This window comes from Marmota monax, unplaced genomic scaffold (assembly GCF_021218885.2).
Source record: "Marmota monax isolate L192 unplaced genomic scaffold, Marmota_monax_Labrador192_F-V1.1 WCK01_AAM20220418_F8-fsc00038, whole genome shotgun sequence".
Lineage (NCBI taxonomy): Eukaryota > Metazoa > Chordata > Mammalia > Rodentia > Sciuridae > Marmota > Marmota monax.
Genome location: NW_026692498.1, coordinates 333,879 through 360,357, shown reverse-complemented (window position 1 = coordinate 360,357; position 26,479 = coordinate 333,879). Strand labels below are relative to the sequence as shown.

Below are 26,479 nucleotides of genomic sequence, written 5' to 3'. Positions count from 1 at the left end.
TCCCAACCCTCCTGATCTGGACAGATTCTGGAGGGGACATTCCCCTTAGAGTTCTCAAGTTCTGGGCTTTGAAAGGACCAAGAGGGCTCTGGGTCAGATGGGTGGGAGTCCTAGGCCTCCTGGAGGCCAAGCCTTGAGAGGCCAGTATGAGAACACCTGGTTGGGGTACCTCCAGGCCTGTGAGCAGGGCTGAGCCCCCTGGAACCAGCCTGGGTTGGGTGGAGGGTGTGGGATATTTGCTGAATGAGTACCACCCCCCACCCCCATCCCTCCTTTGCTCCTGCTGCGTTTGTACCTCAGGTGGCACAGAGGCCATCTCTGCTGTTCACTCCTCTGTTGCTTCTGACCTTGGAAAATATATGGGTGAACCCAGGGGTGAGAGTCCTCAGAGGCAGGTGAGTGTGCTTGGGGACACTACAAGTCCTGGGATTGGCGGCCACCTATGGAAGCTCATGGGGTGCTGGCTGTGTTCATGGCCACCTTTATTCCCAGTGCTGCCATCCTGAGGCACTGCCAGGCCATGGCCAGCCCCATTTATGACCAGGTCACCACCCATATACCAGACCAACCTCAACCCCTGCCCGATCCCCTGCCCGCAGAAGCCAAATCCCCAGCTGCAAGCCCTGTCCCTCGGGGTGGCCCAGGCCCCTTGAAGGTGCATGTGGGGTTCTGTGGAGAGATGCCAGCAGCCTCCTCCTCCAAGCCAATGGCAAGCAGCTGTAGCTGAGCCTGTTCCTCGGAAGCTGGGCTCACACCTTCTCCGGGAGGTCCTCGTCTATGGACCCAGGAAGTCCTCCTTCCGATAGCCCTTCTGCAGTGGAAAGGGGTCTTGGGTCAGGGCCCACATGTGTTTGCCCTGCTGTCGCCAAGACCCCTGTCTTCCCCACAGTGTGCTAGGTGTGACCTGGAGCCCTAATCTCTAGGCCCAGATCTCCTACTCCACATGGGTTCTGTGTCCCCCCCCCAACATTCCATACCTTGCACTTGGGCTGTGCCCCATGACCCTGCCTCACTTTGTAGAACGTACCGCCCGGAAGTCACGGTGGAGCTTGCTGTACTGCCATAAGTTGGCCAAGAGGCTGGAGGCTGCTCTGGAGGACTTCTCACTGTCAGGGCTAGGGTAGTCAGAGGGTCAGGGTCAGGAGGCAGGGTGACTGGGTGCCCTGGCCAGGCTGCTGCAGATTGGGTTTGGCCTTACCTGTCTCGCTTCTTCTTGATGAAGACCAGCTTTCGGAGCCCGTCAAAGTAGAGTAGGTCTCGGGCAGCTATGGGACTGGCCACCACCAGATTATTGAGCACAGCTATGATGTTGACCAGCACCTCAGCCGGGGGGCACTTCTCGCCCACACTGCCAGGGAGCTTCTCAATCAGATGGCTTACCACCTTGGTGGCTGCGGGAGTCAGGAGACTGTTAGTGTCCCGTCCCAGCTGCTCACATCCTGGCTGCCTGCCCGCCTGGGGCAGTGAGAAGCCAACAGAGGTGCTCCACTGCAGGCTGGGCAGGGTGTGGCAGAACCCAGCTGGCGTGGCCCCACTCACACATCTCGTCCTTGTTCCTGGCATTCCGAGACAGGTTTCGAATGAGGCCGGTCAGTGAGCGCAACTGGTGAGGGTCTGCAGTCCGCACTCGGTCTAGCAGTGGGTTCAGGATGCGCTCCTGCTCCAGGGCCAGGCGGCTCAGCACACCTGCCCACTGCAGGGAAGGACGGGGAAGGACCGTGAGGGTGGAACCAGCCGGCCCTGTCCGGGCAAAGATGGCTGCTTCTCTACCTCCTACCGCCCCCCTCTGCCTTTGCCCCGACCACAGCCTGACCAGGCAGCCCCTCTGCTCAGACCTCCCAGAGCCCGGTCCCTGGGACAACTGTGAGCCTGGCCATGGGTCCTTCTCAGTGTCCCTCCCCCAACAGGGTGGACTCCTGGGGAGTAGCTCCTGTCCTGTGTCCAGTACACCATGGGGAAGACAGGGGTCTTGGGGACAGCAGGCCCACTGACCCTGCGGTCACCGGCGGTGATGTTCTGCAGAGCCCCTGCGGCTGCCTCAGTCGTGTGCCGGTTCAGCTCACAGCGCTGCAGCAGCCGGTTGTAGAGGCCCACAATCTGGGGGCTCCACAGCCACTCGAGGCCCTTGGGGTCCTTGGACACCTCTGCGAATGTGAGTGCGTCGGCCGCCAGAGGCAGCTGGGTGAGAGGGTGTGGTCAGCCGGGGCTGGAGCATCAGGCTGGAGTCCCTGCCCCTGTCCACCCAGGACCGTGCCCACCTCACGCAGCCGCCGGCTCTGTGGTGTGAAGCAGCCCACCACCTCTCCCGGTGGTGCCCCAGTCAGGTCTCTGCGGCCCCGGCCCTCCAGCCGCTGCAGGGCTGAGGGAGGCATCTCATCGTACAGGCGGTAGGACAAGTTCCTCAACACGCACACGGCATTCTCCACACTCTGCAGAGGGCAGAAGTGGGTCAGAGTGGGCTGGAGCCTTGGCCCCCGGGGCCCAGCCGGCCCTCACCTTGTCCTCGCACTTTCCTACGTCCAGGGCATGGTTGATGTAGGTGACCAGCGCGTCCACTAGCCCGTGGCACTCCCGCATCTTCTGGCGAGTGGCCTGGGAGGCGGAGCTGAGGTTCCTGGGGACAGAGGCAGATCAGAGCCCCCCCAGAGATCTTGACAGAGCCCACCCCCCGAGGGTCCCAACCCCAAGCCACTGCCCTAGGTATGAGATCCTGAGGCACTAGTACCTTCTCCATCCAAAGTGGGCTGGCCCTTGGGTACCTCCTATTCCTAGTCCCCAGGGACACTGCTGGCCCTGTCCCTCATGCCCGTCCCCCAACCTCTCCTTGCAGTTTGGGAAGAAGAGAAATGTGGATCAAGGAACCTGACTTAATGAAACCTGAGCCTGCAGCCAGGGCTGTGACACCCACACCTAGTGACCACACCTGGCCTGAGTCTTACCCAACTTTCCACTTCTCCCAGCCCCTTGGCCAGCTCCACCTTGTCATTCAGGCCTCAGACGACAAGCTGCTGTAGACATTCTCCACCCCTCAGCACCTGGCTCTGCCATGGCCTCTCCCACCCCCCACCTGACACACCTAAGGAAGCCCGTGGCATTGTAGAAGATCTCGGCCTCAGAGGCATTCTGCTGGATGAGGGGGGGCCCCCCTGCCCCTGACAAGGGGCTCAGCACCAGGTCTGTGAGTTGTTCCAGCGTGTCCCGGGCCAGGCGGTCCTTCAGGTGGTCGCTGGACGACAGGTTCCACAGGATGCCTGGGTAGGTGCCAGAGGCTGTGGTCAGGATGGGTTGCCTGCTTCCCCTCTGGCTCTTCTGAGGACAGGCAGAGGACACTCCCTACTCCTCTTGGATGTTTTGTGCCTTAACCAAGAATCCCACTGGGGACACCCTCATATGACCATCAGAGTGACGGGCCTGGGGATGGAGGTGGCTGGGGTGCAGCTCAGTGGCTGGCTTGTCTATCATGGGGGAGGCCCTGGGTTCAGTCCCCCACATGGCAATAACACAAGGCAAGAGATGGGAATGGAGGGGCAAGACCAGAGACAGTGGAGATGGGGAAGGGAAGGAGAGGGACGTTGTGGGCAGGAGGCGGGGAGGGGGACAGTTGCTAGGGGTACAACATGGAGGAGGGGACAGTGTCAGCAGGGGAGGGGGACATGCTGGGGAGAGGACAGTGTGGGAGGGCAAGTGGGACAGGGGACACCTGTGACATTCTTGCGGAGCTCATCATCCTGCTCTCTCAGTGTGCGCAGCAGCTCGAAGATGCCATTCTCCTCCACCAGGGCCAGCTTGTTGTCGGCATTGTCATAGATGAGGTTGCGCATGGCACCTGTGGCGTGGCGCTGCACCTCTTGGTTGGCGTGGTTGAAGAGCTTCACCAGCCTAGGCACAGCCTGGAGGCTACGGGCCTGCGGCACACGTGTGCAGATGTGTGTGGGTGTGTGCAGGCTGTGCAGGTACATGCAGACATCCATGTGTGCAAATGAGTGCAGGTATATGCAGGTGACACAGATGTATGCAGGAGACTCAGGTATCTCAGGTGAAGGTATGTGCAGGTGTACGCAGATGTGCAAATGACACGGGCATATTCAGGCGACAGGTATATGCAGATGATGCAGGTATGTGCAGGTGTATGCAGGCAACACAGGTATGTGCAGGTAATGCAGATGTGTGCTGATATACAGAAATGACACCTCCCTGCCCCTCTTGCTGAGAAGGTTTCTAAACAGGTTGGGGGTCTGCTCAGTCAGCTTGGAGATTAATGAGGGGTGGTCAAAGACCAGAGGTCAGGGAGAGGCGGGAGATGATGAAGGTGGTCACCAGGGGAAGCCAGGACAAGCCGTGTGATCACCAAGAGGCAGGAGAGCGTGGTCAGTGGGATAGTCACCTGCTTCTTAGCTGCAGCATCACTGTAGCACCTGTGCTGGATGTAGGCTGCTCCCAGCACCTGCAGGTTGGGGTCTGAGGCCATGAGGTACTTGACCGCTGAGGGCAGGTCAATGTCGTCAAAGCTGCAGAGCCAGGGACAGGATCAAGTTGACCTTGGGTTTGTGCCAGGCTGTGTGGCAAAGTCCCCTCCCTGCCCAGACCCCACCGGCTCACCCGCTGCTGAGCCTTTGCAGGGTGCGATGGCCAACATAGCTGTCCAGCCCACGCATGTCAGGCAGGTGGCCCGAGTCCGCCAGGCTGAGGCTGAGGCTGCGCACTGATGGCGCTCGGGCCACAGGCTCCAGGCCAGCCCCCGGCACTGCCCCAGTGCCCCCGCGACTTCGGTGGCTGCTCTGGAATCTCTGCAGAGTCCGCATGGCTGGGGCACGGATGGTTCGACTGGGGGGCCCCTCACTGGCCTCTGGCCAGTCCAGCCCTCCTGCCCGGCTTGAGCTGGAGCTGGCCTGGCGCTCGTAAGCAAAGGCCCTGTAGGAGGAGGTGGCCGCAGGCTCCAGCTGCTCAGAAATCACACTATAGCGGTCATCCAGGCCCCCAGACCCCAGCCTCAGTGAGCGCAGGGACAGCGTGTCATAGTCAGCTCGGCTGCCCACTCCACCCCGCTCATGGAAGGACACGGGACGGGCGGGCATGGGTGGGGTGGACTGGGGGTACCCCACCCCAAAAGTACTGCCCCCATTGTGGGCAGAGCTCAGCCTCCGACTGCAGCTCAGGTCCACGGCGGAGCGGGAGGACCAGGAGGCCGGGCTATAGGCTGGCGTGGCGATGGGCCGGAAGGTCTGTGGGCGGGAGGAGGTGGTGAGGGGTGCCTGGGTCACCTGGCGCCCATCCCCTCTCACCCCAGAGCCTCCCCCTCGGGGTAGACGGCAGCGCGAAGACTGCCTAGCTTGGGCAGGGCCTCACTCACCGAGGGTTTGTCCCCACTGAGGCCCTGGGAGCGGGAGCTGAAGCCAGCCTGCAGTGTGTGGTACTGACCCCTGGAAGTGCCTGTGAGGAGAACAGTGGTACCCTGCCCTCGTCAGACTGCAGGGTGCTGGCTCTCTCCTCCCGTCTGCCAGACATCTTCTGTCTGTGACACCGGAAGGGTTCTTGGCCCAGGGCAGGGGGCCAGTGGGCTCTGGGGCCAGAGCCTTGGCCCCTCCTCTCCTCCAGTCCCTCTCCCGCAGTGCCCTGTGATGTCTCCTGTCTGAGGGAGGACAGGCCACTCACCCCATGACCCTCCTGGCTGCCTGGGGAGTGTGCCAGGATCGTTTTCATCTGCTGCCTGATCCCCACTAGGGCAGAGTGCCCAGCCCCCTCCTCCAGGAAGCCAGCCTAGCCTTCCCTGGCCCATGCTGACCTCTTTGACCTCTTCCTATTCCCAGACCCCGTCTGCGCTACGTTCACACGGGAGTCATGGTGCTCTAGCCGAGGGCGCAGTCTTCCTGGGCCAGTCTGCCCTCATGGGCAGTGCCTCTCCCACCTGGAAGGGCCTGAGGCAGGGGCCACACCCACCGCATTCAGCCACACAGAAGCTAAGGGCAGCAGTGAGTGGACAGAAAGGTGAGTGGGTGGGGACAGAGGGCTGGTTGGCCCCTGAGAAGGATAGGTGGACACTGGGTGCTATGGCACACGCCTGTAATCCCAGCGGCTTGGCCGGCTGAGGCAGGAGGATGACGAGTTCAAAGCCAGCCTCTGCAACTTAGCGAGGCCCCAAGTAACTCAGTGAGACCCTGTCTCAAAATATAAAAAAGAGCTGGGGGCTGGGGTGGTGACTCAGCGGTAAAATGCTCGCTAGCATGTGCGAGGCCCTGGGTTCGATCCTCAGCCCCACATAAAAATAAATGAATAAAATCAAGGTATCGTGTCCAAATACAATTTAAAAAAATTTGCTGGGGATGTGGCTCGGTGTAAGTGGCCCTGGGTTAAATTCCCAGAACCAAAAAAAAAAGAATAAAGGTAGGTGGATGGAAGGGGAAGGAGGCCAGTGAGGGGGTCTTGCTGTGGATGTGGAGGGGCAGCCAGATGAGCAGGTGTGGTGCAGGAGGGGAGCTGGAAACAGACCACCCCACAGGCAGGGTGATGCCGTGGGAGCCTGGGAGCACCAGAGGGTGCGGGCAGGGGCTTGCCTCTGCCAGGGCCCGGGCTAATGGCAAGGGGCTCTCTGGGCAGAGCAACTGGCCAAGGGGGCAGGACGGGGTACAGGAGGGCCTTGCCTCCCAGCTGTGCCCCAGAGCCAGATGGTGTGGGGGACCTCCCCACTCGCCCACTCTCCAGACCCACCCTGGTTAATGGGGCTTCTGAGCAGGACTATTAACCCTTTGAGGCTAGGGAGGCCTAGCCTGGTGGGGGCACACCCCCAGCCTGGGGACTTTACGCCCACCCCCAAATTATAATCCTCCTCTCCCTAATTGGCAGGATAGCTAGGGTGGTAATTAACCCCTCCCTGCACCCCCCCCCACCCCATGACCCCTGGGGCCCAGAGAGGCCATACAGGCTGCAATCCAGTTGGCCTGGCCGGCCCCCTTGCGGACCCTCTTTCCTCTGTCCGTGTCTGGAGACCAATTCTGGAGACCCTCCAAATGGCACATGAACCACTGTACCCTGGGGTCTGGGCCTCTATCTAGAGGTTCATCTTACTATCTAACTATTGTCTTTGTTGCTATAGCCCAGAAAGGGAGAAAATCACATTTCTAGAACAACTGCCCTGAATGTACCATGCCTGTGTGACCCTTACACGTGCACACACGCACACACGCACACGCACATGCACACACACACACACACACACACACTGGGTGGGCTGGTGTACTGAAAGCACCCACCTGCCCTTGTCTGTCATGGAGTATGTGGGCCCGCCCCTGCAATTCCTCAGGGAGCGGCTGGTCCAGACGGGTTTTGGCTCCGGTCCAGGGCTTCCCAGACCCCCCTTCCAGTGTTCCTGTCTGTCTCACTCCCATGAGTGTGGGGTTACCGCTCTCTGTCTGAGAGCTCCTGAGCCTGTGCCCCGGGGACCAGGCGTGAGTGTGTTCCGGGTTGGCCAGCACTTGGGCCTGGTCCACTGCTGTGCGCTCACGCTCCCCGCGCCCCAGCAGGGAGGGCTTCAGGCCCCAGGGGCGGGTGGACCTCACTAGGCTGCATCCTTGGAGGCCGGAGGGGGGGGGGTCGCTGCTGGAACCCCACCTGTGGCTGCTCCTGGCCCATTGGGGCGGGGCCATGACTCAGAGTAGGCCTCGGTGAGTCAAGGCCTGAACCCCAGTCCCTGCGGCCTCTGCCCTCACAGCGCCACACCCACCGAGGCCACCTCCGCCCGCTGCCATCCCCTTGGTGGTCTCCACCGCCCGTCCATGGCCCACCTGGTCCTCTGAGGCTTACCTCTGGCTGCCTCGGTGGCCCCCTCAGGCTCGACTGCCCCATTGTGCCTTGGCTGCTGGCCCATCTGCAGGAGGCGGGCTCGGACCTGTTCCTGGACGCGGGCTGCCCGCAGCCGCTCAGCCTCTGGCCCCTCCGCACCCCGGCGGTCCAGCTGCAGATCTGAGGGAAGCGCCAGGGAGCACACACCGGCCTCGGGCTGCAGAGCCGACAGCAGGAAGTTACCGTCCTGCATGGCAGCCAGGGTGCCTGGCCTGGGCCTCTTCACAGTCTTGTCTCTCTAGGCCCTGTCCCCAAAGTCCCTTCCACGGGCACGCCTAGCCTGGAGACAGACGCCTGCCCGCCCTGCTGAGTGCGGCTAGGGGCGGGGACACCTGGGCCAGGTGGGAGGGAGGGGCCGCGCCTGCTTAAGGTGGAATTTGGGCGGAAGAGCAGGCCCTGTGTGTACCCAAGCGCTGGCCTGGCCTCCCGCCTCCTTTTCTCCCATCCCAAGACAGGGCCACGGGTTTGGGCCCTATTTGCTCTCAGCCTGCAAAGGCCAGAGCTGGCCTCTGTGTTGAGTGTCGTCCTGAGTGTTGGACAGACAGCTGGGGAGCTCATGCCTGCTGTCCCCAGCCTGAGGCGCGTCCTGGGCTGGGGGCTCTGAAGCTCCGTGACCAAGCAGGCTTCAAGACAGCCCACACAAGGCTGGGGAGGCCCCGGGCAGGGTGGGAAGTAGATGCTGTTAGGGCCAGGTCAGTGCTGAGGGCATGGGTGGAAGACAGAGGGCTGGAACTTCAGGGTTGAGGTGGCCCTGTGGGGACCCTTGTCCTCACGCTTGGATCCCAGGGAGATCTCAGGGGGCGGGGGTGGGGGTGGTGGTGTCTGCGGATGGACAGGCCCTCCCCCAGGTCTGTAGCCTCAGGAACTGTGCCCACCGACCCAATGGAGTCCTCAGAAGGCTGCTGGGCCTGTCTGGCACCTCTCCTGGCTCCTGCCCCCCAGGCCTGGGGTGGGAGGCCCGTTCCCAACACATGAGTCAGGGTGCAGCAGGGCTGGCGCCGGCAGGCGGAGCTGCCCCAGGGGGGTGACTCAGAGGGGCCTGGGCTCAAGTCAGCGCCTGCCGGGCTGGGGGGCAGGAGCTGGGGGCAGGGACTTGGATGGAGAGGGTAGATGGCTGGGCAGGGGGATAGCAGAGTTGGTCCCCAGAAGGGCTCCCCGGAGCACCCAGCCAGCTGGGCCAGCAGGCTCTGGTGTTCTTGGGCAGATGGCATCTAGGACAGGCCCATGATGGGGGTGAGGGTAGGCCCAAGCAGGGCTGGAGCGTGGGAGTGGGCCTCAGCTACCCTCTCCCTCCAGGGCTTCCTCAGGTGTCCCTGGGCTGCTGTCCCGATGGCCTCTGCCTCCCTAAGATCTGATTCTGGGCTCTGTCTGAGCTGTCTCCCCCATGGGGACCCGAGACCTGGTCTCTAAAAGCCATTTGCCTTCCTGGGGGCAGCAGCCTGTGGTGAGGAGACAGAGTCCTGGGTAGCACCAGGGGTGAGCTCTGTGCTGAGAAGGCTGGAGGGTGTGGGGGCTAGTGGGAGGAACAGACCCCAGGAAGTGAGGCGCCCCCAGGGAGGGGTCTGGTTGGAGCAGCAGGGTGGGGTGGGGAACCTACCCTGCCTGAGGTCCGGGTCCCGCCGGCCCTGGGACTCACCCCCGGGGACGCTGCTGCCCGCTGAGGCGTCCTGGGCTCCATCCTGGCCCCGCTGCTGTGGGCAGCCTCTGTTGGAGATGGCCCTGTGGGGGCACTGGAGGGAGGGGTGAACAGTGCACACCCAGCTCATCAGACCGGTTGCTTCCCTGGGAGATGCGTTTCGTGTGGAAAAATCCCGGGAGACAAGTTTGTGCGGCGCTGAGCAGCCTGGAGGCACAGGCCTGGCTCCATCTGGGGCCCGCCCTTCACTCAGGCCCACTGTGGATGGTCCAAGGGTCGAGGGGCACAGGGTGGAAGGCCGGAGCACACCTGGTACAAGGGGCTTTGGTGAGGTTGGCGCCTCGGCCAGGAAGAGGCAAGCAGACAAGGAGGTGCAGCCTGGACAGGGCCTGGACAGGAGGCCAGGGCAGCCTGCAGGTCCCCAGGCCAGGACTGCTGGCTTCCCCGACCCTGGCGGAGCCTGAACTCTGGGCACTGCCTCCAATGGCTGCAAGGCTGGAGGGACAGGCCGTGCCTGCTGAGCCCCTTGCCCTCCGGGAGTGTCCCTCTCTCCCTGGAGCCACGGTGTGGCAGGAGCAGTGTAGGAGGGCCAGGCTCCCGCAGCAGGTGGTCTGAAGCATGGAGGGAGCTGATGAATAGCCCGCCGTCTCCAGGAGCTCCATGCAGCCAGGCTGAGGACCTGAGGTCAGGGCTCTCCCTGGTGACAGTGGTGGTCGCCCTGGTCCCCAGGTGGTGGCACCTTGCAGAGAGCAGGGTAAGAGTGGGAGGACTCTCGTGCCGGGTTTGGTGGGGGGCTGTCACGGCAGGCAGCAGGGTGGAGCTGCAGGTGTGTGCTGTGGAGTCTGGAGGGATGGAGGGCAAGCCTGCATGGGTCCGGAGCCGGGGTGGGGGGTCGTGGGAAAGGGGTGACCCTGCTAGGGAGCAGAAGTCAGGAGTGTGCTGGCTGACAGAGAGGTTAAGGAGGCCGCTGTGGCCACCCACCTGCAGGGGTGGGGTGAAAGTGTGTCAGCGCAGCCCTGGTGTCCAGCTGATGCCAGGGATGAGATGGGGCAAAGCTGCTGGGCTCCAGGCGCTGGAGGTGCTTCTGGTCCACAAACCCACGGGTAGCGGTGCTCACGCTTGCAAACCTAGCGACATCCCAGGGTCTGGGCTCTGCAGAGTCCAAAGTAGCTGCCTCCTCCAAAGAACCTAGCAGGACTTGCTCCCTGGGCAGCATGGCCCCCGGCCCTGGACCCTGGGACTGCTAGTGTGCCAATTGACCTCTGCTGGTGTCCAGGCCAAATGGGCGTGGAGGCAGCTGAGGAGGCCGGGTCCAGTCTGCTCCAGGGTGGCACCTTCTTGGGCACGGGCTGACCCACATCCACTGGTCCCATCACCCCAGTGTTTGTTGGTTCAGGAGTTTCCTGAGCCCTCTGAGCTCTTCTCTGCTCCAGGCATACCCCTGGCTGCACTTCTGTCCGTGGGTGGGGTGGGCAGAGACATGAACTGGCACAGCCGCCCACAGAACTGCTGCCTGTCAGGCCACAGGGGACCCAAAAGGAGCAGAACAGCTGAGCCGGGGAGGAGTCTGTGGGGAGCAGGTAGCCTCAGGAGCCCTGGGAACCTTCAGATGCTCCTCTGAGGGGGTCCCAGTCTCTGTGAGGAGCAGGAACGTCAGGGCAACGGAGGGAGGGCTGTGGCTGGAGGGGCCCCAGGGCTGGGCTGGGGCTGGAAAGAAGCTCCACCCAGCAGCAGGGCTGTCACCGGGGAGAAACCGAAGGGCTGGGCGGTGGGTGCTGCCTCCAGCTCTCACACTCGAGCACCGCAGCTGAGGTCTGCCCGGCTGGCCAGCTTCCAGGTGCTGCAGAGCCGGCCAGGTGTCTAGGGGAGTTTCTGGTGCTGAGGGCAGCAGAGCGGCAGCGGTCTGGGGACGGGAGCTGACTGGTGGAACCGGGGGTCTTGGCAGAGCCCCCGCTGCTCCCTCGCCAGGTCCGGGCCACTCCCTGGCGCCCTTGCTGCCGTGGCTGCGTGCCTTCTCTCGGCAGCGGCTGACGTCTGGCTGGAGGACAGCGCGCCTGCTCCGTGAGTCCTTTGCCCTTCTGTTCTCCATCCCGTGGTTGGCACCCAGCTGTGCTGCACCCCACCTGGCGGAGTCCCCTGCCCCTACTGGCTCGCAGGTCTCCCACCATCCTGAGGCCACAGGGTCTTGGCTTGGAGCCCAGAAGCTTCATCTACATATGCACGGGCCCGCTTTTTGGCATGCTGTTTTTATTTTTATTTTTGGGAGCAAACCCAGGGCCTCGCACATGCCAGGCAAGAGCTCCACACTGAGCCACACGTCTAGCCCTTTTTAATTTTGAGACAGGGTCTCTCAAAGTTGCTCAGACTTGCCGTTCCCCTGCCTCGGCCTCTCACACAGCTGGGAACTTAGGTGTGTCAACAGGCCTGGTGGCACTGGGTTCTGAAGACTGTGGTCCCTCCCTACTGACCTCGGAAGTCTTCTTCTGCTGTGTCACAGATGTTTTCTCCTCTGTTGTCTTGGTGCCTGTTGGTGGCTTGCTGTCCACCTTCCCCTTTCTCTTTTATCAGCTTTTTTAAAAAAAAGTCTTTATTTTGTTTTTATGTGGAGCTGAGGATCCAACCCAGTGCCTCATGCATGCGAGGCGAGCGCTCCACCTCTGAGCCCCAGCCCCAGGCCTTTCATCTGCTGTCCGTCATTTCCTTCTGTGTGCTTTCTCCTGTGCCCTCACCAGGTTCCCAACAACAGCTATTCTCAGAAATCGCTAGAGTGGATTTTATGTCTGTGCAAGTTTTGTTTTCCTCTCCTTCCCGAGTGTAGTGGGTAACTTTCATTTCTCTTGCCTTCATCCCTCATTTCCAGTCCCCTCCAGCTGGCGGTGCCCCCTGCGCCCTCCTGCTGGGCCCCAGCGCTGGCTCCAGGTTTTCCTGCCCACCCAGTTAGAGACGGACCTCCGGCAAGTCCCCTGCTCCAGTGTTCATGTCCCCTCTGGCTGTTTCTCTGCAGCACTTGCCACCAGCACAGACAGTGTGTCTGATGTGCCTCCCGACCTGTGCTGGGGTGACTGTCCTTTAGAGACAGGGCCTGACACAAGGGGACGCTCAGTGATCAAATGAATTAACAGTCTGTGGTGTTTTGCCTCAAGATTGTCTCTGCCGCCAACGGTTCCTCCGTGTGCCCCACCTTTCTCTCCGCATCCCACCGTGCCCGGTAGCTTGTGATCTTAAGTCCAGTGCTGCTTTTCTCATGATGAAATATCTTTGGGGACAACTTGTCTGAACCACCTCTTTGAGAGCAGAGGATAGTACAGGCCTCTGGGGTTCCAACTGAATCTGTGGCTGGCCAGTCTCTGTCCTACGGGTCCTCATTTGTAGGCAGCGAGTCACAGGAAACTTGGTGTCTGCCAGTCTCTGTGGGCTGGGCAGTGGCCAGCTGCCCCAGGGCTGCTGCTTCCAGCAGTGCTATCCTTGGGATCTCAGGGCTGAACAGGCACCTCTGTCCTTCCAGCTTCGCCTTTCTGGCTGCCCTGTGTACTGAGACCACCCGGGGCTGACCCGCGTGGATCCCGAGGGAGGGCTACACACCATCAACCGGCCTCCTTCCCACCCAGCGTGAGCAAGGAGGCAGACAGAACAGTGGCCCCAGAGGAACCCTCATTCCTAACTTCACGGCCAACCAAAGGAGCTTTGCAGATGTGACTGCATGAAGGATGTGGAGCGGGCAGGGGCTCTGAGTTGCCTGGGGGGGACCCTGGGTGGCCCCCGTGTAATCACAGGGTTCTTGGAGGGGCAAGGAGTCTGGGGGAGCACAGGAACTCGAGCAAGCCTCACAGCTGCTGGCTCTGAAGATGAAGGCGCATGACTGAGAAGTCCAATGGGAGAAGGCGAGGAAGGGCCAGGCCAGGTCTCCAGAGAAAGCAGCCCTGCTGGGCCACGGCCTTGGGACTTCCGCTCTCAGAACTGGGGGATGAATCAGTGCCATTTTAAACCACCAGCTTTGTGCTGACTTGCTCCCCAGCTGTGGGCACAGCACCTGCTTGGCTCCTGGGCCTGGACCCAGGCTGAGATGAAGCTGAGACACCGAGGACAGAGAGGAAAGAGTGGCCCTCAGTGGCACTGTCCAGGCTCTGGTCAATATACCCTCAGCGTTCTCCCAGCAGGAGCAAATGTCAAACCACCACCCCTCCCCGGCTCCATGATGTAAGCAGGTTGAGTTGCCCCCCCCCCCCGCCCCGCCCCGCCCCAGTGCTGGGAATGAAGCGGGGACTTTGTGCTTTGTGTCCTCTACCACTGGGCCCTACCCCAACATGAACCGGGTTTCCTATTCCTGGCCACCCAGAGTGCTCACGGATCCAGGCCCCCACCTTGGGAAGATGCAGAAGCACCAGCCCCATGTTCTGCTTTTAAAGCAGAGGGGACAGTGAGAGCCCCCTCTTGGCATGTGTGGGAAGGCCCCCCACCGTCTGTTCTTGTGACCAAAGACTGCACAAGGGGGTGTCGGGGAAGAAATGAACTCCTGGGACCCATGCTGAAGGCCAGGGCAGGGCAGGAGTGGTCAAGTGAGGGGCACAGGGGCAGGCAGTGCCTCCCTAGAGCACAAGCCACAGAGGACAAGTCGGAACTAAAAAAAATATTTCATTTCTTTCTGAATAAAAACTGGGACAGACAGAACTCTTGGAAATCTTGAAAACAATGTCATCGCTACAGAAAATTTCACAGAAATCATTGTGGACTGTGGGGATCACCGTGGCCCGCCCCGACCAGCTGTGAAGTCTGCCTCTCAGGCGAGGGCCATCGGGAGCCTTGGTGGGTGCAGAGGGGCAGGCAAGGTTGGTGGCTGTGCCTGGGACAGGGCTCAGAGCACAGCCCTCAGCTGCTGCCACAGGACCCCTTGGGGGCTGCCTCATCCTCAAGACCGCTCCGTGTGGGAGCCCTTCCGGCTGCGTGTGCCCCACATGCCCCGCTTGGAGTGGTAGTGGTGGTAGAAGTTGCGCAGTCGAAGCCGCTCCACCTCCAGCCCTGCCTGCAGGACCCTGGGGTGGGTGGAGGAGTGTCAGCAACCTCGCCCAGAAGCTGGGTGTCAGGACTGCCCTGTTTGCAAGACCCTGAGGGTGGGAAGGGGTTCCAGGGACTGGGGTAAGTCCCCTGGGCCTATAAGATCCTGGGAAGATGGGGGAGGAGGGCAGGGTCTTCTTAGCGCATGGGCCCCGTGATTCCACCCTCCCATTGAGGATGGGACTCTCTTCAGTGTGTGGGGGGCAGTCACCTGTCCAGGAGCTCCCAGTCCTCGCCCCCCCACTGGTCCCGGAACTCCTCGGTGTTCATTCCTCCCACGCGGTCAAAGTCTGATTTGTAGATCCCAAAGAGGCCAAAGCCATTCACCTCCCAGTAACCTGAGGGGAGGCCCTTCTTAAGGCTGGTCCTGCCAGGTTCCTTCCCAGAGGGCAAGTGGGAGACCTCAGGAGGGGTCTGGTGCAGGGTCCCATCACTCTGTGGCTCTCGGGGACCACCCTCTGGTGTTGGGCACAGTGCATGATGAGGGCACTGGGGAGGTGCTCATGGGTCTGGCACAAAACTGGGGGCTCTGGTGTCGTCTGGGCACTCTGGGGGCCCCAGTGGGGTCCCAGGCCTGTGGTGGAGGTTGGGAGAGGTCCCCAGGCTCCTGGACTTTACCCTGGCATCACGGGGGCATCCAGGGCATTACCATGTGGGTTTCGAGGGGAGCTCCCGCAGCCCAGGCGCATGACCACAGGTGCGAACGCCAGCGAGCCCTCCACGCAGTGCTTGCGGATGCCATCCAGAATGTTGGGTGGGAAATGGATGTGCAGGTCACAGAGGAAAACGATGCTGCTGGGGTCCTGGAGGTTAGGAGTGCTGAGCCCCGCACTCTCCTCCCACAGATGGACTCCTCCCCGGGCCGCCCCATCTCGTTGCCCCAAACCTGTCTGGCCCGCACCTCCACTGCGTCCACTCCGGCTTGCAGCCCAGCAGAGCGCTCAAAGTTTCCAGTGCGTCTCAGGTACTGGTACCTGTGGGAGGGGAAGTCACAGGCACCAATCCTAGAGGTGGCCTTGGCAGGAAAACACACCTCCCAAGGAGAAAAGATGTGCCACCCCCAGGTGGTGGTGGTTGAGGATGCCATTACCGGGGCAGCCGTGCCACACGCAGGGCGCTCTCCACGTCCATATCGTCGCTCTCAAAGTCCACCAGGACCACGCTGAAGTGTGAGTCACCAGTGCGCGCATGCAGTGCGGTCATGTCTGCTAGAAACTGCGCCACCCATCGGGCCTGGTTCTTCACTGTAGGAGTGGGCACCACTGAGCCTACTGCCCTGGACCCAGGGCTCCGCAGAGCCTCCTCCCAGCCACCCCACACCCTGTCCTGGCATCAGCACCCCCATTCTGTCCCGAGGCCTCCGGCGGCCCTGGTGGCCCCACCTGCCCATGCCCACCCACCGCACCCGTACCTGGTACAATGAAGTGCACCATGACGTCCTGGCGCCAGGCCAGGCGCCGCGGTCGGCAGAGCTCCGGGCGGCCATCAGGTCGCGCAGAGGCAGCCGGAGGGGGCTCGGGACTCTCCCCGTCCGCGTCTCCTGCGCGGGCTGCGGGCAGTCGCAGAAAGACGTACTCCGAGAGGCGCAGGCGGCCACCCCCGCGCTCCTGCAACTCCAGCTCCAGAAGGAAGCGGCTGCCCCGCGCGGAGTCTCGGCGCTTCTCCACATTCACTATGCGAAGAAGTGCAAAGCGCCTACGAGGCGGGCGGGGTTAGCCCAGGGCTGGGCGCTCCAAGACGCTGCCACTAAGGATGGGGACTTCAGGGGCACATCACACCCCAACCCTGCCCTGGAGTTCCCAGAAAGGAGGTAGGTTGACCTGTGTTTTCCTGCCCCAGGGCAGGGCAGCCCACACTCGGGGGCTCCCCCTGCCCAGCGCTGACCCCTCCTCCAGGTGCCCTCCATTCTCTGGGGTGTACCCTGTCTGGATGCTGCTGCTCTCAGACAGGGCTCCCACCTTCCCTTGGAGGCCAGCACTCCCTTCCTCGGGAGCCACCCGCATGACCTGGGGGGCCTAGATTTCCCCTTCGACTCCTGCCCCTTTACCACTCTGTCCCAGTCAGGAGTCTTTTGCCCCAAATGCTCTGGATCCTCTGTGTGGTAACCTGCACCTTCACACCCAAGTGGGCAAAGGTGGAGTCACAGCCTCGACCTCTCATACTCATGGGACAATGAGGTGCTCTCAGGGAGCCTAGAGGAAGGCAGACTTGCCCTCTGAGCCACCTGGAGTCACCGCAGGGTCCATCACTGCCCTAGACCGGGCCTGTCAGGATCCCCACCCTTCCCCCAGGCAGCAGCACATCTGTATACAACCCGGGACCCAACTCTGGCCCTGCTCGGAACCTTCCAGGTCTCTATCTTCTGCATGGCCTCCTGTCCCCAGCCATCCTTGGCCCACCTGCCTATTCAATGCAGATCTGCTATCTCCTGTGGCTACCACACATCATGGCCTTCAGGAAACTCCCCAGAGGAAGAAACAGGGCCGCGGTAGGGTGAAGGTGAGTTGGATGCCTGGGCCTGTGGCAGGCAGTAGGGCAGGAACCCTGCACCCTCTCTTAGAGTCAAGACTGGACCCCTGGTAAAGACTCTGTAGCATTGTATAGGGGAGGAGGGGTCTAGGGGTCTTGAGCTTGACCCTTGGTGTCTGTCTGGCTCCTTTTTCAGTATCTGGCTGAGACTGACCATTAACCCCTGAAACCTGGATTCATCCTTGAGTTCAGGTCCACAGTGACAGATGTGGGATTTACAGGTAAAGCTTTATGCAGCCAGCTCTTGGTAGGCTCCAGGGAGGCCCTGAACCTGGACAAGGGCCCCGAGTAGTTAGGACCAAGGGGAGAGGAGCCCCCTAGGGCTTCCCTAGGGTGGAGTGCATCAGGGCTAGGTGGCATATGCTGTGAGCCCAGAGACTGAGGCAGGAGGATGGCAAGTTCAAAGCCAGCCTCAGCAACTTAGCAAGACCTTGTCTCAAAATATAAAATAAAAAGGGCTGGGAATGTGGTTCAGTGGTTACACGCCCCTGGGTTCAATCCCTAGGACCCAAAAGCTCAGGGTGGAGTGCATCTTTCCAGACTAGCACACTGCTGAGCTCCGGGGAATGTGCGAGACCAGCATTTCCTCTCCCCGGCACCTCGTACCCACTGTGGCGGGCATTGAGCCGCTCCATGTACTGGGCTACCACGTCCACAGCCTCAGCCTCGGGCAGCTGCAGGTTCCCCGACACGTTGCAGCGAAGGTCGTTCCAGTCTGAGCGCAGCAGCTCGAAGTCCACCGCACCCACGCTGAAGGTGCGCTGCCAGTCGATGGCGTCCTCTCGCCAGCGGCCCAGAGCCCTAGTGGCCTCCTCCTCACTGTCCTCTGAGGCCTCGTCTCCCAGGGCCCCCTCATCCTCCCCTTCCTCCTCCTCCTCGCCCTCCCCAGGCAGCTGCGGCCTGGATACCTGGGACAAGCTCAGGAAGGAGGTCACCGGCTGCGCTTCGGCTGATGAGTTCGAGTCCACCGAGAGCGCTGCCAGTCCCGGCACAAGTGCCTGGCCCTCCCGATCCCCCTGGGTGGCCTGCGCCCGGGTTGGGGGCCTCAGCTCTGTGGCATGGGAGCCTCCGGTCCTCCGGCCCCACCGTGGTGAGTGTGGGGGAACTCGCAGCTGCACTCTGGGCAGGGGCCTGGGGCGCAGGAAGACACCAGGGAAGGGAGGCCAAAGAGGGCTGCGAGGCGCCCTTGGGGAGGCCCGCTGTCTTGGTCGTACCCTTGTCACATACACCTTAGAGGGCGGCTTCTCTGCGGCACGTGGGGGTGGAGCTCGACCCAAGAAGACGGGCAGGGGGCGGCCGGCCTGGGCAGCCCAGCTCAGGCCCCGGGAGTGTCTGGGGGTGTGCTGGTCCAGGGGGCTGGGTGGTGTCGGTGGGACAGGGGTGACAGCAGTCTCCGTGGGCGTTGCTGGGGTGGGAGACCTGTGGCTGCCCTGTGGCAGGGACACTTCAGTGGGCTCCAGACTGTCCAGCAACTCTCCCTGTTCCTCCTCCGCCAGGAAGTCTGCAGGGAAGCAGGTCAGCTGGCCACGCCCAGGCGGGCAGGCCGGGGGTGCTGGGATGTGGGATGCAGCACTCACCGTCAGGGTTGAGGAAGAGGAAGGCACGGCGCTGCACCTCGTCCTCTTCACCCTCCTCCCCCTCTTCCTTGTCCATCTTCATGTATTTATAGAACCCAAACCTGGGGCCGGTAGGTGCAGGGCATCAGATACCTGCCCGGCCAAGGCCCCGCCTCACTTCCAGAAGGACTGCCCACCCACCTTTCCAGGTATAGTGGCGACTCCCGGTAGAAGCACTTGTTGTCAGTCTCCATGTGAGTGAGGCGCGTGTAGTCGTTGGGGTAGACGAAGGAGAGGTACACCTGGGGGCGGGGCTGAGGTCAGGGTGGTCTCCGGGAAGGCTGGAGGCCGGTCTCCCGAAGCCTTGTCAGGTGCACTTACGAACTGCAGTCCCTGATATCTGGCGATCGGAAAGTCCTTGAGGACGTAGGTAGGGGCATAGGTACAGGGCTCCAGCACATTCTCCAGGCTCGAAGGCTCCATCCGAGGGGCTGTGGGAGGGGCGGTCAAACTGGAGCCTGGCCTGGCCCCCGCCCTCACCCCTTGTGGGTCCCGTCTCACTGAGGAAGAAGGTGTCCCGTGGGTCCGGCCGTAGCATGTCGGCACTGGGCTCCTCCTGTGGCAGGCGACCTCCTATGTGGCTGGCTGGAGACTGGGGAACGTGGGCCACATGGTCCATCTTCAGGGTGGACTCATCTGCTGGCAGAAGGAGGTGAAGGGGATCCTCCTGGCCTGTCCCCACCCAAACCCAGAGCTGGTCCATCAGAAGCTGCCCCCTCCCGTGACGAGGTATCTAGCCCCGTACCTGTGTATAGGGAGATGTGAGCAGAGCCGATGACCTCGAACTTCAGGCCAGGCAGGAAGGCTCGCCACTGGGGTTAGAGACAGGGAAGACTGGGTTCAGGGAGAAGAGGAAGGGTCTTCCCTGGCTTGGGGCTGGGGGAGTGGAAGCGATCCCTCAAAGAATACAGGAAGTTCTTGGGAGGGAGTATGTGAGGGGCGTCCTACCTTCTGGAGCAGGGCTAACTGGCAGGAGGTGCAAAAGGCTGCGGGTCCCCCCGGGGCAGACCCAGACCCACCCTGGATCTTCCTGGCCTGCTGGATGTGGCTCCAGATCCCAGCTGCTGCCTGGGTTTGTACTACTGCCCTCTGGAGGTCACTGCCAGCTGTCCAAGGGCCAGGCCCAGCATCTCCTGCTAGAGTGCCCTCCCAGTGCCCCACCCCAGAGATGTTCTTTCTGCTCTCCTTTGCAGAGGTGACCCCTGTCTTGCTCTTCCGACTGAGGTTCCCAGGGGCTGATCCTGGACCCCCTTGGTCTTCCCAGGGTCACTCCAAACTCTCTCCAGCCTGCCAAGGACACTCACTACACATGCCAGACACATGTAAGTCCATGGGGCTGGGGTTGAGAACCCCTACTCCACCCTGATGGTGGTCCCCCACCCCAGCAGGGAGGACTCCAGGCCTCTCCCTTATTGTGAACCCCCTCCCTACCTTCAACTTAAGGTCCTCCCTCCCTCTTCCTGGTTTACCTCCCAACCCCCCCCAAATCACCCATCAGCGGCTTGAGGATTCTTCCTGAATGCAAATCCCATTGCCTGTCTCTGAGGATAGGCTGAGCTGTCCAGCCTAACATTGTAGCTCCACCCAACCCCTGACCTGGCCACCAGACCCCCTGGGGTCTCCCAAGATGCTGGAAGATGCGGGCTCCATTCTCCTGTATGGAGTCTACACTCTGCACCTCTTACCCTATATGTGGTCCCCTCCATTGCCTCCCTGGTAAAGGGGTCACCCTTCAGAGAAGCCCCCTGTTCCCCAGCGGGCGGGCACCTCAGACCCTCCTGGTCTCCTGGAAACCCCTCTGCCTGGGGACACGTTGCAGTCCGGCAGGGAGTGGAAGGGGAGGGAGGGCAGCTGGGGTCTCTGGAAGCGTCTTGCTCCGGCAGGCCACACTCACCCCCACTTCCACGTGGTCAGATCCCCGGTCATCCTGCTTGTGAAGCAGTTCAAAGTAGTACCTCCGGGAGGCCATGAGCCTGTGGACAGGAGGAGGCAGGGCTGGTTTTCCCCCACGCCCAGGCACCCTAACAGCTGGAGAGCGAGAGAAGGTCAGACTGCTCCCAGGCCCCCTGGCTGGCCCTCAGGACCAGGTTGCTGCTGGTGTGAGCGTGCAAGGGTACACAGGCGGAGATCACCAGCCTCCACACACGCCAACACTTGTGTGCATACACACCCTCACTCACCGCCTGGGCTTCGACACCTGGGAGCTGAACTTGGTGAATTCTCCAGGCGCCGTCCACTCAGAGCCAGTCTGGGGGTGACACAGAAGGGTTATGGGGGTTCATGCTGTCTTTGAGGTCCAGACCCGTCCAGTCCCCATTCCAAAGAGGGACAAATAGGGTGTGGATAGAGGGGCACCACGGGAAGGAAGAGACCTGGGGTAGGGGCAGGGAGTACCTTGCCCACGAAGGCCACAAGCTGGGCGGCTGCGGGGGTCTCATCCACGCTCAGCCAGAGCTCAGAGTTGTCGTCAGAAGCCACAGAGAACTGGACGTCTCCTAGTCCACAGGACAGGGGCTCAGCGGAGGCCCTCGTGACACCCCTCCCCCAGCACACCCGACCCACGCACCATCTCTGGCTGGGTGGATGAAGCCGAAAATCCGGAGTCCATAGTTCTTCCATTTAGGGGACACGGCCAACTTCTTCACAGTGGTGCGAGTCTGAGGGGGTAGTGACCACTCATGTGGAAGGCCACTCACCACCCGGCTTGGCAGGCCCGCCTGGCCTCCCTCTCTGGGGCACTCACGTGAGGGAAGAGCGGAAAATGTAGGTTCCTCCTCAGGTGGCCCACGGCACCCCCACACCAGTCCTCAAACACGTGCAGGTTCACCTGCCCCTTGTACTGGGGAGAAGGGGAGTTAGCAAGGCCCCCTCCCCCAGCCTCCCAGGCCCGCACAGAGGGATGCAGGGGTGAGGGGGGCAGAGCTCACCTCCTCCCGCCAGGGGGGTGCCTGACGGGTGAGGTTCAGTGGAGGCGGCCTCCCCACCCCAACGGGAAGCAGCGTGTTTGGGTCCCGGCCGTCAGGCTGTATGAGAGGAAGGGTGCCAGTTCAGAGCTCAAAGGGCCACACGCGGTGGGACAGCTTCATTGAGTCCCGTGTTCACCCAGCTGTGTGAACTGCAGCCCCACTGGGGCCTGGACACTCTCGCCTCACATCCGCCTAGGCAGACGTGGCCACCCACACGACAGGCCAGTACACACGCACACCACTGTGTCCACCCAGACACGGGCCACCAGGCCAGGATGCTGGAGCTCTGGGACAGATTGTGGCCAGGCCTGCCAGTCCACACATGTGGCCACCCCCCTGGGGGTTCCCCCCTAGTCCCCACTCACTGTCTGCTCCTCCTCACGACTCTCACTGGAGTCCTCTGCCCTCTGTGTGGATGGCATAGCCCGGACACCCCGGCCATCTGTCACACCGGTTAGCTTTTCACCATCTGTGGGTGGAAGGTGAAGCACATCTGGGGCCCAGGCTCTCATAAGGCCAGAGACCACACGGCCAGAGCAGATGGGGTCAGCTGGGGGCAGGGACCTATCCCACCTGGCCAGAGCAGGGCAGGAAGCTGTGGTGTCTCTGCTCTGGGAAGACGCTCCCTGCGCCTGCTTGCTCAGCAGAGGCCCCACCTCTCACCCGGCAGCTGCTCTCACCTGAGCCCTGAGGCCTTCTACATCTACATCTTACCTAGGTGGACAGCCTGGCAGAAGCACTCCACCTGGCTGGGGTGAGAGAGCGCAGGCGGTGTGTATCTGCTTGTGCTTGCACACCCACACCCACCCGGCTGTGCTCGCCCAGCGGTCCTGCCTTGGGAGGACCTGAGGGTGGCCTGGCACTTCTACCCTGTGCTGAACCGTCTCCCTCACTCCAGAACAGAGAGCTAAGGGTCGCTGCAGGGTCTCGTGGTCAGGAAAGCCTGCACTGTGGTCCTGGGCCAAGCCACATCTGGCCCACGGCATAGGAGCCCTGGAACTGGCCTGGGCAGAGACGAGATGGTCACGCTGTCCTGTCTGCCAGAGGACCTGGGGCCAAGGTGGTCCTGGAGGGAGACTGTCCCTCAGGGCAACCCTTTCCAGTGTCCTTTCCCAGGCCTGGGGCAGACCTCTGAATCTGCTCCACTTCTGGGACGTCCTTCCTAAGCTGTGAACCTCAGCATCCCACTGCATCCTGGGAGGGAGGGTCCCATGCTTTGGGATCTGTCTCTGAAGGGAGAAGCTTCATTATACCCCGTTTCTGCCCCACTGAGGAACCACCAATGAAGCTAGGAGACCCCTCTGCTTCAAAGCCCACCCTGGGCTTCAACATCCAGGCCTGTCACCTTCATCCAGACCTCAGGAGCTAGAATCCCCTACGGGCACGACTGAGACAAACTGGGCTGGGCTGTTTCTCTGGGGGAGACAAGATGTCCTGCTTTCCTCCCTGTGGAGACTCCTGCAGTGCCTACTCACCTGCTCCTCATTCCAGGTCCATTCCCAGCTCAACCCTCCCTGACCAGCTGGGAGATGAGCAACTGAGAAACTCCCAGACCCATCCCCACAGCTTGGCCCACATGCCCAGAGCCTGCCGAGCTAAGTCCAGGCATCCATGGCATTGGGAACCTTCTGTGTGAAGTCCCAGCTCAGGCTGCCACCACTGTCCTGCAGAGGCTGAGCCCTAACACAGTGAACGTCCAGACAGGCCTCTGAACTAACACTTGCTGGGCACCACCTGCATGCTGCCTCACTGACTGGACAGCCAGAAAAGCCTCAACCATGTCCACTGCTCCATATCTAACAGGCCCTGGCTTGGGAGCCCAGGTGGCCCGACAGGGGATGGGCCTCAGCCCAGAGCCAAGTGTGCAGGGCTGGTGCCTGCCCACGCAGCCCAGGTTGCTCCTGGCAGCGCCACTGGCAGCTTTGGTCTTCCAGGACCAACTCAGGAGCAGCCAGGGCCAACTGAACCAGCTTCCCGGCTGGCCCAAGTGAGAACAGAGATCAGATCTTCAGCAGTGGGGTTCCTATGCCCCTGCCCCCTCCTGGTTGGGTTCAGACTCCTCAGTCGCTCAGGAAGTCAGACTGGGGGAGCCTGTGGCTGCTGAGAAACCACAGAGGCAGTCGACAGGGGATGGTGTATTGTGTTGCTGGGTCAGCTCTGAGCCCTGCATATCTGCTGACTGCTGGGGATGGGATGGGGCTTCTTTTAGGGAAGGGACAGCGCTGGGGTGGGGGTCTCTTGAGCTGTTTCAGCTGTGAGATACATGGGTTGGGACAATCCACAGACCCTCTTGGGGGTGAGAACAGCCCCCAGCCCTGGGTCTGTGGAGCCAGTGTTCTAGTCTCTGGGAGGAAAGACACTTGTTTCCCTGCCCCCACATCTTTGACAAGGGTCCAGGTCAACCTGGCTGGGGTTGGTCCTGCCCTGGTGGGGCTTCTACTCTGGCCTCTTCACGCTCCCCGACCTGGGGGCACTCTCCTTCTGTCTCTCTCCCCACCAGCTCAGCTCTTCCCCACCGAGTGTGTGTCAAAGGTCACCATCTCAGAGGCCCTTCCTTGGCCACGACCTGAACTGCTTTGTGGGTTCTACTGCCCCACTTGGTGTGTGAGCACCAGGATATGGGGGTGTGCTCCAGGCAGCACCAGCCTCAGCTCCATCGTGCACAGGTGTACCCAGGGCACCCTTCCAGAAGCATTCCAAACGCAGGGGTCACTCCCGCGGCTCTGCCCTCGGGTCAGGATCTCTGGGTGTCCCCCTAGCAGATGGAGAAACTGAGGTCCTGCTAAGTAGGCAAGTGGTGGAGGTCTGGCCCGATAGGCCTCTTGGGCTGGGGTGGAGAACTTGCCAAGATCCCACCTTTAACCCCATCGCTACGGGACCCAGCCAGATCCTAGGTTCCGCCCAGGTCTGGGACGAACCCCAAGAGGGTCGAGCGCGTCATGGCTGACGTCATCGGGCGTCCCGCCAGGCCAAACCGTGCCCCCTCCCCCAAGATCCCCCAGCTGGGAGGAGCAGGCGAGCAGGGTCTCCAGGCTCTTGGGCCCAGCCAGACTCGCCGCCCGCTGGAGGCCGGGGCCGACGCCAATCCGTCCCTCGCCTCCCCACGCGCCCCGCGTACCTCGCCCGTAGCCCAGCCGCTGGCGCAGCGCGCGGCCCTGGCGCGCCAGGCTCAGGTGCACGTACGTGAGCCACGCGGCGCAGGTGAGCAGCAGCAGCAGCAGCAGCAGCTTCATCTGCTTGCGGATCTTCTTCACCGGGAACCACGGCATCGCGGCCGCCGAGCTCAGGAGCGTCGCTGTGGCCCCCCGGTCCCGCCAGCCCCGCGCCGCATCCCCCGGCCCGCCCGGCCGCGCTCAGCGTCCGCGGCCCCGCATGGCCCTTTGTCCGCCGCCCGCGGCCACCCGGTGCAGCCGCGACCCCCAGGCTGCCCTGGCCGCGGGCCCGGGGTGGGCGGCGGGAGCGGCTCCTCGAGACGCTCCCGCCGGCCCCGCCCGGCCGCTCCCGCTCCACTCTCCTCCGGGGCGGCGGCGGGACCGAGCAGCATCCACGCTGCGGTGCTACCCACCGTGAAACGGGCCCGGCAGCCGCGCGGCCCAAGCCAATCGGCCCTGGCCAGCCCGCGGGGAGCCAATCCGCAGCACGCGGAGGCGGGGCGGCGCGCTAGGGTGTGCCGCCGTCTCCATCCACGCGACGCGCGCATCCACCTGGGCTGCGCCGACCCGCGCGCGCGGGGACGAGACCGGGACGTGCGGGGGTCGAGGGACGCAGGGTCCGTTTGGTACGGTGCAGGATACTAGGGGCTTGGGGCGATGAGGACAGCGGAGGGCTGGGGAACTCCAGGAGCCTGGCCAAGGTGCCTGGCGGCCGGAGATGCGGAAGCCTGGTCTGGGAGTTTGGGGGAAACCTGGACACAGTGAGACCAGAAAGAATGGGGCTCAGATAAAATGGAGAAGAGAGGGGGAAGTGAGGAACTGGAGGACACGTGGGGTGGAGGGATGAGGAGTTGGGCTGTCTGCGGTGCTTGGTGCAGGTCAGGCCGTGAAGGGTCCCCAAAGCACCGGCCTCCCCCTGGAGGGCAAGGGCCCTGCCTGGCAGCTGGTGTTTGGGGGCAGCAGAGGGAGGCAGTTAGAGGCCTACTGGCACAGGGGATGGGCTAAGGGGCCGACCTCTCTTGAGGGTGGGTTGAGGATGCTGAGGTCTTACCTGCAGGAGGGTTGCTTAGCTCAGCCCTCATTCTGACTTGGGAACTTTGCGGGGAGGACCCCCGTGTGGATGGTGCTCTGTTGTCTTTCTTATCCCCTTCTTGTTGTTCCCATTCCCAGCCGGAGACATGATCCCACCCAGGGCTGGGAAGAGTGTTCAAGAGGTTGCCTTCTTGTTCTAAAACTGCCCCACCATCCCTCAAAATTCAAGTTGGTTACCGTCTGCTGTTTGTGTCATTTTTGTCCTCTGTCTTGCAAGTTGTATCTTTTCAAAACCTTTCCTTCCTGTCAATTGTCTACTTTTCACGTTCATGTTGTCTGCATATCAAATTGTATTTTAAATATTATTTTAATTACAGTGTTCTATATGTCACTCTTCTTACATTTCACATGTTGCCCTGAATACACTTAATGTTTTTTTTCCTGATATAAAATTCAGCCAAGAGAGATTACCTAGTATTTTTAGGAACCAGATACCATAAGGGCACAGTAGTGAACAAGGCAGATAAGATTCCTTCTTCCTAACATTCTATCTTCTCCTCCTTCTTCATACTGGGGATTAAACCTGGAGATGCTCTACCACTGAGCCATATCCCCAACATTTTTTTTTGTATTTTATTTAGAGACAAGGTCTCACTGAGT

The 26,479-nt window shown here is 61.9% G+C and overlaps 2 protein-coding genes across 6 annotated transcripts; both read right to left on the bottom strand.

Annotated features, from left to right (window-relative positions):
- Positions 1–461: 461 nt before the first annotated feature.
- On the bottom strand, positions 462–9,577 carry Pkp3 (plakophilin 3). Of its 2 annotated transcripts, none has more exons than XM_046444588.2 (14): positions 9,434–9,577; positions 7,798–7,993; positions 5,351–5,430; positions 4,600–5,222; positions 4,385–4,508; positions 3,701–3,905; positions 3,077–3,251; positions 2,497–2,614; positions 2,259–2,429; positions 1,993–2,178; positions 1,540–1,693; positions 1,199–1,391; positions 1,028–1,115; positions 462–811 (listed from the first exon to the last, which is right to left on the bottom strand). In XM_046444588.2, the coding sequence occupies exons 1-14, from the start codon at positions 9,512–9,514 to the stop codon at positions 776–778; spliced, it is 2,430 nt and encodes an 809-aa protein (XP_046300544.2). In that variant the 5' UTR covers positions 9,515–9,577; the 3' UTR covers positions 462–775. The 2 variants fall into 2 exon arrangements, with proteins under 2 accessions (XP_046300544.2, XP_058435289.1); XM_058579306.1 differs by having other exon boundaries at positions 9,473–9,570.
- A 4,507-nt stretch (positions 9,578–14,084) lies between these two features.
- On the bottom strand, positions 14,085–24,944 carry B4galnt4 (beta-1,4-N-acetyl-galactosaminyltransferase 4). 4 transcript variants are annotated; one of them, XM_046445784.2, is made up of 20 exons: positions 24,754–24,944; positions 22,001–22,104; positions 21,597–21,692; positions 21,413–21,508; positions 21,236–21,326; positions 21,064–21,164; positions 20,850–20,917; positions 20,564–20,642; positions 19,415–19,481; positions 19,171–19,308; positions 18,991–19,100; positions 18,811–18,911; positions 18,631–18,731; positions 17,660–18,554; positions 15,936–16,219; positions 15,615–15,768; positions 15,426–15,498; positions 15,174–15,327; positions 14,736–14,862; positions 14,085–14,502 (listed from the first exon to the last, which is right to left on the bottom strand). In XM_046445784.2, exons 1-20 carry the CDS (start codon positions 24,902–24,904, stop codon positions 14,379–14,381), a joined length of 3,114 nt encoding a protein of 1,037 aa, XP_046301740.1. In that variant the 5' UTR covers positions 24,905–24,944; the 3' UTR covers positions 14,085–14,378. The 4 variants fall into 4 exon arrangements, with proteins under 4 accessions (XP_046301740.1, XP_046301741.1, XP_058435288.1 ...); XM_046445785.2 differs by having other exon boundaries at positions 19,171–19,305; XM_058579305.1 differs by having other exon boundaries at positions 24,819–24,943.
- Between the last annotated feature and the right edge of the window lie 1,535 nt (positions 24,945–26,479).